This window comes from Tauraco erythrolophus, chromosome 28 (assembly GCF_009769465.1).
Source record: "Tauraco erythrolophus isolate bTauEry1 chromosome 28, bTauEry1.pri, whole genome shotgun sequence".
Classification (NCBI taxonomy): Eukaryota; Metazoa; Chordata; class Aves; order Musophagiformes; family Musophagidae; genus Tauraco; species Tauraco erythrolophus.
The window spans coordinates 5,951,410-5,960,248 of NC_141492.1; the positions used below are offsets into that span (position 1 = coordinate 5,951,410).

Consider the following 8,839-nt stretch of genomic DNA (forward strand, 5'->3'; position numbering starts at 1 on the left):
AGCTCTGTGCCCAGCAGCCGGAGCCAGAGCAGAGCAGGGCCTCCCCCACCCCGCCTGCAGGTAAAGATCACGCCAGGCTTTTCTTTCCTCTGCACTGATCTCCTTAGTCCACACGCCAAAGCTCCTTCATGGAAGGCTGCTGCCGTGCAAACCAGGTGGCACAATTGGCCATCGGTGTTTGCTCCATCCCACCATGAGCACATGGGCACCTCCTGCCTCTCTGGGGGGGCTCCAGGAAAGAACAGCCTGAACATGGGGTAGGAAAGCAGCTGCCCCCAGCCTGCCGTGGCCGGCACTGGAGAGCAAACCTCCCAGAAATAACACATCACCAGGATCACTGATCCCCTGGGCCCAGGCTGCCCGGAGCAGCGCCTTTCCCAGCCCAGACCTGGGGCTGAGCCACGAGCAGGGCCGTGGTGGCCGGGATGGGCTCGGAGGCTTTGCCGAGCCGGCACGGCAAACGAGAGCGGGATTCGGTGGCACCGTGTGTGCGGAAGATCTGTGTACAGATCCGTGCGGCCCTGGAGAGAGCCCGAGGGGCGGGAGCCGCCCTCCGGCCCTAAACCCTGCGCTGCCCAAGGCCCTGTGTCGGGGAAAGCCGCTTTGGGCACGGGGTTCCTCTGGATCCTGTCGGTTTGGGTCTTACGGTAGTTTTAAGCTAAATTTCTCCTTAATTGTGCCGCACACAAGGGAGTGGAACACGCTGAACTGCCCCTCACCGAGGCTTGCGGCGCTGCCCACAAAAGAGACCAGCCAGAGGACAGTTTCGTGTCGTAAAAGCACGGACGTCGTGGTGTCGGGAATTCCGAGCGGCTGTCCCAGGGTGCGTCGCAGCAGCTCAAACCGCAAACCTCCCTGCCAATAATTAGGAAATCGCCCGTAGCAGGCGCTGCCAGGAGCTGCCTCTGCGGCAAAAAAGGCTTTTCAGAGATCCCGGTCGGGAACCTGGAGTGGCGAGGAAAAGGGCGCTCAGCCTCCGACTCCACTGCGCGTTAACGGCGTCCCGTTAAATAACGGCGTCCCGTTAAATAACGGCGTCCCGTTAAACCGGACTCGCTGCTCAGCTGCAGACGCCCCATTAACCTCCTACAAAAACCGTTCCAGGCGCCATCTGAGAACGGAATGTTTGTGGCTGCGGTCGGGATGAAAACACTGGTGAAAGTTTATTCTGTTACGGAAAAGCCTTCGCGCGTGCATTTGGCAGAAAGGGATTTCCACGAGCGTCTTTCTCAGCAAGAAGCGGGACCGGCTGCTCTCGGCGGTCACCGGGCCGCCCCCAGCCCTCGGGGCCGGCGGAGCTGCCGGGGAGGTGAGGCTGCCGCGCTGCCGGGCCCGGGGGGGGGGAGCGCCGGGACCGCCCGGGGGCGACCCGCGAGCTCCGGCCCGGCCCCGCCAGAGGAAGATGATGGATGAGGGCGGGGGCCGGGACACAACGCGAGGAACTCGGTGGCGGCCGGAGGGGCCGAGGCTCCGGGCCCGTCTCCTCCCCGGGGGCTCCCGCAGCCGCTCAGCGCCGGGGCGGGGCCGCACCGCAGCCGCGGGAGCGGCCCGGGGCTACCGGAGGGGCGGGAGCGGCGGCGCTGCGCTCTGCCGGGGGGCGGGCGGCGGCGGGGCCCGATTCTTTCCGCCGTTTCTGCGCGGAGGGCGCTGACTCCCCCCCCCCCCCCGCCCCGCCGCCGGGGGTCCCGACCGGCCCCGCGCTCGGCCCCTCGCGCCGCCGCCGCCGCGCGCTCGCCGGGAGCCCCCTAGCGACGGCGCGGCCCGCACGGCGCCCGGCCCGGTGCTCCCGGCCCCGGCCCGCCGCCCCAGGCGCGGGGGCTGCTTTGACATTCCGGCCGGGAAACCGACGGGCGGGCAGGGAGGGAGGCGGGGCGGGTGAGGGAGAACGGCGACTCTTTAATAAATTAGCGAAATAAACAGAATTTCGGTACGTTCGCCGGTTGTATCGCGGCGTCTCGGCAGATCACGAGCGAAGCGGACCGATTTCCCAGTTGGATGCTGATGCTGCTCCAAAGGCCCGTGTCCGTCTGCGCTCCCTCCTACGTGATGCCCGATGTTGTATGTAAAAACCTAAAGCCACTTAGAAATAAAATCGCTTTTCTGCAAGGCAGAGACACAGCTTCCAAGGAGAGAGAAGTTAAATTACCGTATGATTTCACCTGGCTGTCTCCTTGCAGAAGTGATTAAAAGAATCCGATTTTTCCCCTCTTAACAAAAAAAGTGTTACCTCACCTCAAAGGAAGGTGGGAACGAGTGAGCACAACTAATGCACTGGAAGGATCATCTGCTCTATTGAAAACGATGCGATCTGCAGGGTACAAGTCTCTGATTCTCGTGATAACCAGGAGCTGAACTGGTCCGGTATTTCGCTCGCGGGTCGACTGATCCCGAACTGGGCGGGCAGCCGGCGCGTCCGGCGGCCGCGGCCCGGGGCTGCCTCAGTCGTCGTCCCTGACGTACTGCCCTGCCTCCCAGCGCTGGGCCATGGCGCTCTGGTGGCGGGTCACTTTGGTGCTTTCCACAACCTGAGGAAATCGGGAGGCACAGGACCGTTTTGTAAAGACGGTGTTTTTACAAACAATCTTTGCACCGCTTGCCCTCCCAGCCAGAAGCCCCCCACCCCCCCACCCCGGCTTGAATACGCCTGACAGCGGCCACCACACATTCTGCCCAAGGCGATGCCCACCCGCGCGGTGCCCGTGGCCCTGCGGGAGCCGAGCCCCCCCGTCCGTCCCAGCAGGACCGGGGAGCGCGGGGGGGCAGTGGGGATGGGGGGAGCGAAGCGGGGGCAGCGGGAGCTGCGCCCTCGAGCACGCGCAGGACTTTACCTCCGTGTTGATCCTGTCAACGGGTTCGATGCCTGCGTACTGCGGAAGGGGGAAAACGGGTCAGAGAGCAGCCACGCGGCGGGGAAACATCCGGAGACAGCCGGATGCGGGGCATGGGGGGGCTGCCGGGCAGGGGGAGGCGAGGGGAGACAGGGGTCTCCCAGTGAGCCGAGCAGCTGACCCCCGGCTCCCGGGCTCTGACCCCCCAAGCACGTGCTGCCCGGCACAGGCAGGGTGGGCACGTTCACCTTTCCGTCCTCCTTCACCCTCCTCCTCCACTCCTCGAAGAGGCTGGAACGAGCCGAGTCGGGGCCGAGGGTCTCCGTGCTGCCCTGGGAGGGTCTGGCCACTCTCAGCGGGGTGAAGGACGATATCGGCCCCAGGACCCCTGGCTGGTGCGAGGCAGGAGAGGGGACAGGAGACCCGGACACCACGTAGCTGTCGCTGACACCGGAGGCAGCTTCAAGAGAAAGAGCCGTTCCGGGGGTGAGGGACACGCGGACGGTGCCAGGGGCCGGGGTGCCCACAGGAGAGCAAAGCTCCTGCCCCACACCGACCTCCTCAGCTGGTCCAGCAGGTTTGGTCATGGCTGGGACCCCATGTCTGGGTGCCAGCTGGGGATTGTCAGGAGCAAGGGAAGGGAAACACACGCACTGGGCACTGCTGGGCCCGTCCAGCGCTGCTTTCTGCGGTGACATGACACAAAGTCATCAAAATCTGAGCAGCTCTGGAATCAAAAGCTGTGCTGCTCTCGCGGACCCCATGCCTCATCCTCATCATCAGTTCCCTACTTCTGCTCCCCTGGGCAGGCTGGGCTGGGCTGGCCCAGCTGGCTCCAGGCACGTCACATCGAGCACTTCTGCCTCCTGCCCACAGAATCCCTGTGCAAGGAGAGTTATTTCTCCTGGGACAACTTGCTGCCAACACACAGGGGTCCTTACGGGCATTTCGGCAAATCCTTGTGGGGGGGAACTCGGACCCCTCACCTGCAGCCAGACTCTCCCAGGCCGGGATGTGACGCTTTGCCCCCATAACTCTGTCCCCCTTCGTCCCTCTGTGGCCGCTCCTGCTCTCCCAGGGAGCTCCGGTCACCGCCGGCTGCCGCCCACCACGGGCACCTCATCCAGACCGCGACACCGTTGGCATTTGCTGCCTAACGGCTGCCCGTGCCGGGCAGGGCCCCTGGGACAGGGGCTCTGCGGTGCCACTCCTGTCCCCTCTGACAGCTCCTGCTGACGCTCAGAGCCACAAGGAACGGGCAGGCGGGAGCGATGCCCACGGTAGCTCTGCCCCCAGGCCTGACCCCTGCCCTGTCCCAGCCCACCATTCCTCTCCTGCCCTTACCGGAGCTGTGCCGGGAGTGGGAGCCCTCCTGGGGAAAGCCATCGCCGCTGACCACGGAGTAGCCGTCTACCAGCTGCCGCCGCCGCCGCCGCTGCTCCTGCAGCTCCTCTTCCCTCTGCAAGTCGCTCCGGATCTCCTCCTCGATCAGCACCGACGTCTGCGGCTTCCAGGTCCTCACCTTGTACTGCTCCTCGCGGCCGTCCTCCCTCCGCAGCGGGCTCTGCGTCCCCATGTCGTCCACGAAGGAGCCCTTGGGCTTCCAGAAGGAGAAGGAGAAGTACTCTCTGGGCAGGACAGCCGTGCCGGCGGGGCTCGGGGTGGAGCCGGGAAGCCTTCCTCCCTGGGAATCCTCGCTCCCCCATTTGCTGGTGCTGGCGGAAACATGCTGGGACACCAGGGGCTGGTCCCAGCTCTTCTCGCTGGCGGTGGTGGTGAAGCGCAGCTGGGGCGCCTGGACGCGCGTGACGCTGACCGCGTAGCTGGGCAGGCTTCCCCCACCCCTGGTGTCTTCTGTGGGGCGGGGGCCGTGGCTCGTGGGCTGCTCCACCGCAAACTCATCACCCGAGCTCCTCTGCTCGTCTGCCCTTGTGGTGGCGGTGGGCTTCTGCGGGGGGGCTTCCTCCTGCTCGAACACCCGCCTGCGCTCCTCCAGCTCCTGCTGCGGCCCCCGGTCGTACGTCCCCAGCAGCCTCCCTTGCCTCTTCAGATCTTCCTCGCGCTTGGTTTCCTGCTCGATTTCCTTCTGGACGTAAAGGGAAGCACGGCCTTTGTCATTCCCTTTCCTGCCTGGACCGGGAGAGGTGTGCATGGAGAGGAGAGGCTTGGTCTGGATCTCCACCAGCTCGCTGCTGGAGGTCAGCCGCTGGATCCCTCTCTCCTTCCAGAGGTTCTCCTCCCTCTCCATGGCCATGCGGATCTCCCGCTCAATGGGCGTCTCGTTACTGAACTTCGTCTCCTTGTCCTGGCTGTTGCTGCTGGTCCTCAGTTCCACAAGGCCGTCGAAGACAAAGTTGGACGTGCTTCCGTTGTTGGCGTAGCCTGTGTTGCCTGCGTTATACAGCTCACCCAAGCCAGAGTCCAGGTCCTCTCTGGAAGATGCTTTAGCCAAGCTGGATATTTTCCTGGTGGGATATGATCTTTCAGTATCAGCCCTTCTGGAGGCATGATCCTCCTCCGTCACAGGTGTCTTGTGGGACACACTATAAACCTGATAAATGGTCTTGTCCGTCCTGCTCTGACTGGGTTCACCGGCATTGCTGTAACCTCTCGCAGCGTTCGTGGCCACCTCAGGACTGGGCCACTCTTGCCTAGAGACTCTTGTCATTGACTCCGGCTTTGGAGACATGGCCTGTTGCCCTGGGCTGAAGAAGGAGCCCGGGTTGGTCTTCTCCAGCATCAGGAACTGCTGCCGAGCTGCGGAGAAGTTGATCTGCTCCGTGTTGACATTTTCAGGGTTGACCGGCGTTGCTGCCCTCCCCGAGGAAGGCTTGTCAAAGGAAATAGCGAAGCTGGTGGTGAAGCTGCCCGCGTGCCCACCTTCGCCCTGGTTGTCCACACCAGCATTGATGGAGCTCAGCTCATCCAGGGAGCTCCACCTCTCAGCCATGGTAGAGCTCTTCCTCATCACCTGGCTCTGGATGATCTCCCTCCTCTCGTCTGCAAGCTCCCTGGCTTTCTCAGGCGAGATGCTCGGTGGACGGACCCTGTTCTGTTCCTGCTCGTCGTCATCATAAAGCTTCGAGGGCTTCCTCTCGCCTCTGTAAACCCTGAGGTCGTACAAGCTCCCCGACCTCACCACCTCCAGCTTGGACTCCCTGTCTGGCGACGGGGTCCAGACATCTTTTCCACCATCTGGGAAATTTGACCTCGTTTTCCAGCCATAGCCGTTTTCCACCCTCTGGCTGCTGTGTCGAGCGGAGCCGAACACGTCGTCGTCACTGCTGGCCCTCTGCTCCGCAAACGAGCCGCCCGGGTGAGCATCGTCAGCGTCGAGCTTTGGCGAGGTCTGCGGGAACTGGAAGACCAAGTGCCTGGTGACTCTGTCCATCTCCTGGGCACAGTCAGCGTTCAGCCTGCTGCCAACCTCGCCCCGGGCCGGGCACACTGCTCAGCTGCGAGGTCACGCTCGGGCTCCGGGCTCAGCCGAGGACGAGGGGCACAGCTGGCACGTCCTGCGAGCGGGAGGGGAGAGCGGCCGTTAGGAGCAGAAGGAGCAGAGGTCAGGGGCGCGCGGCTCCCTCCCCACCCAGCCGCAGCCGACACGTGTGCCCGGGGCACAGACACCACCAGCGCGAAACGTCGCGTCCCTCCAGCCATTTGCTCCGTTTACCCACCGGCACCGGGTCTCGGACAGACTGAGCGCGAAGCACCGTTCCCCACGGGAACCATCCCCCTCCTGCCTCCGTCCCGCAGCCCGGCCGCGTCCCGAGCGGAGCCAAGCTGTGAGCAAAGCCAAACGTGCCACGGATGGCGGACTGGCAGAGAGGTGGCGGTGCCACGTGCTGCGAGACCACGGCCACGAGGCCTCGGGCGACGCCGTGCCCGGCTCAGCTGTGCCGGCTGCGCCCCCGCTGCGGCAGCTCTTGGCGACTCCGGCGCGGCCACCCGCGGGTCTCACCGTGCGCACCGGGCAGGCAGGGCCACCGGCCCCGGGTGGCTCTGGGAGCACCCGCTCGCAGCAGGGAGAGGTGCCGGCGGCGCCGGATCCGCCTCAGCCTGGAATTTCTCCTCGCGTGTGTGTGCGCGAAGGAGGCTCCACACCGCCGCGCTATCGAAACGGCGGGGACCATAAAAATGGTTTCGGGGCTCATAAAAAGGAGGGACTTTAACCCGTGTCATGCAAAGCGGGAGGAAACCGCCGTGACCGTGGTGGCGATGCCGCTGCGCCATGCCGGAGCTGGATGGCACAGGGAGGGGTGGCACAGGTGGGGCCCCCGGCCCCGGCGGGACCCGCGGTTCATCACCCCAGGCGAGCCGGGTGTGCCCGGGGGCGAGCGGCACATCGTGCCCACTGTTTGCCCAGGTGGAGCCACAGCCTGGCCCGCGTGGGCCTGAGCACATCAGGGCGCAGCGACAGCGCCGGCTCCGCTCCCCAGGTGCCCGCAGGCTCCCGCGGGCATGGGGAAGCTGGGAGCGGGGCTGCGGTGGTGGCTACGGTGGTGACGGGGCAGCCCGGGGCCCCGGTGCTGCCTTCCTGGGGCGGGAGCGGCTGGGTCCGAGCGGGGCAGCCCCAGGGCCATGCCCAGGCACCGCTGCGCTGCTGCCCAGTCCCGCGGCAGGACCAGGCGGCTCAGCCTGCAGCAGGACCGGGGCTGGGACCGGGGCCGCTGAGTGCCATTCCCGGTGCGCTGTGCCCAGCTGAATTCCCGGAACCTCATCGTGTTCCTGCCTGTAATTTACCGTTGCCTTTTTACAGCCCTGATGAGCTGAGCGGGCAACGCGCCCGGCCCACACCCTCATCACGGGTGGGGGTCACAGTCCCTGCGGGGAGGGGACTCGCACCCGGGCGCGCTGGCGCAGGGCTGTTATTGGGGCTCCAGCTGGCACCAGCGGCTCAGCCCTTCCCAAAACCATCCAGCTGCCTCGGCTCGGTCCCGGCTGCGTGGTGCTGCGGGGATCCCAGCCTTGTGCCCCCTGTGCCAGGCTCGCCTTGGCCCAGCCAAGCGCCACAGGGAGACACCGGGCAGAGCCGGCGGCGTTGGAGCACCCGCCAGCTTGGCCTGAGCCCCCCACCCTAAAGGGGCATCTGGGGAGTTCTCCAGGGCTCCCCCTCCCCGGGGGTCCTGCAGTGGGGTGCGGACCCGCAGCGCACCCACTGCCCCGAGCAAACGGCCGCGTGCGCTCCCAGACATGCCGACGTGCAAGACGTGCACCATCGTGCTGGTGTCCCGCCAGCAGCCCCTCCGCCTGCCCGCCGCAGGAGAGCCGGCGCGTGCACACCCCAAGCGCCCTGGCGCTGCGCTCGCCCCCACCCCGAATGTGCTGCACTTACGGTCGGGGGCAGCGGTCGGGGCGGGGGTCCCCATGCCCCGGGGAGGCCGCGCAGGGCACCCAGCTGAGCCGCGTCTGCCAGGGAGCGGCAGGGGCGGGCGGTGGCGGTGCGGGGGTGCGGGGGCCGAAGGGCTGCAGTGCCCTGATAAGCTCAGCCCGAGCCCGCGGGGAATTCCAAGAACCGCGCTGGGCTCAGCGCTGGCCGCGGTTCAATGACTCGTTCCCGACCCCCCCGCGCCACCGTCGCCCCCGCTGCGGCCGGCTCCCGCGCCTGGAGGGGTGCCCTTGGCCCCCGGCCCGCAGCACGCGCCCATACGCTGGCGTTCCACCGCAGCAATGGGCCAGTGTGCCAATACACCGGTGTGCCCGTGCACCGGCACACCGACGTGCCGGTGCGTCTCCCCTGTGCCCACGCGGGGCAGGGCAGGGCCCTGGCCCCCCCGGCCCGTCACCCCACAGTGGTCTCTGGCGGGGAGCGTGCGGAGGAGCCGCGGCCCTGAGCGAACATGGCGGCGGCCGCCGTGCCGGCAGCAGCGGTGCCGGGAGCCGGCGCTCTCCTGTTTACACCGAAGGGCCGCTCCCAGCCCAGCCGCCCGATAACCCTGTGCTGGCGCAGGCAGGGCTGGGGCGGGCATCCTCGCTGCCATGGCAGCCCCGGCTCTGCCGGCCCCACCACC

The 8,839-nt window shown here is 66.5% G+C and overlaps 1 protein-coding gene across 1 annotated transcript; it reads right to left on the reverse strand.

Moving 5' to 3' along the window:
- Nucleotides 1-1,876: 1,876 nt before the first annotated feature.
- Nucleotides 1,877-8,204, reverse strand: MISP (mitotic spindle positioning). Its single transcript, XM_086627620.1, has 5 exons — nucleotides 8,164-8,204; nucleotides 4,173-6,343; nucleotides 3,077-3,288; nucleotides 2,829-2,867; nucleotides 1,877-2,525 (listed from the first exon to the last, which is right to left on the reverse strand). Exons 2-5 carry the CDS (start codon nucleotides 6,217-6,219, stop codon nucleotides 2,439-2,441), a joined length of 2,385 nt encoding a protein of 794 aa, XP_086483746.1. The 5' UTR covers nucleotides 6,220-6,343; nucleotides 8,164-8,204; the 3' UTR covers nucleotides 1,877-2,438.
- Between the last annotated feature and the right edge of the window lie 635 nt (nucleotides 8,205-8,839).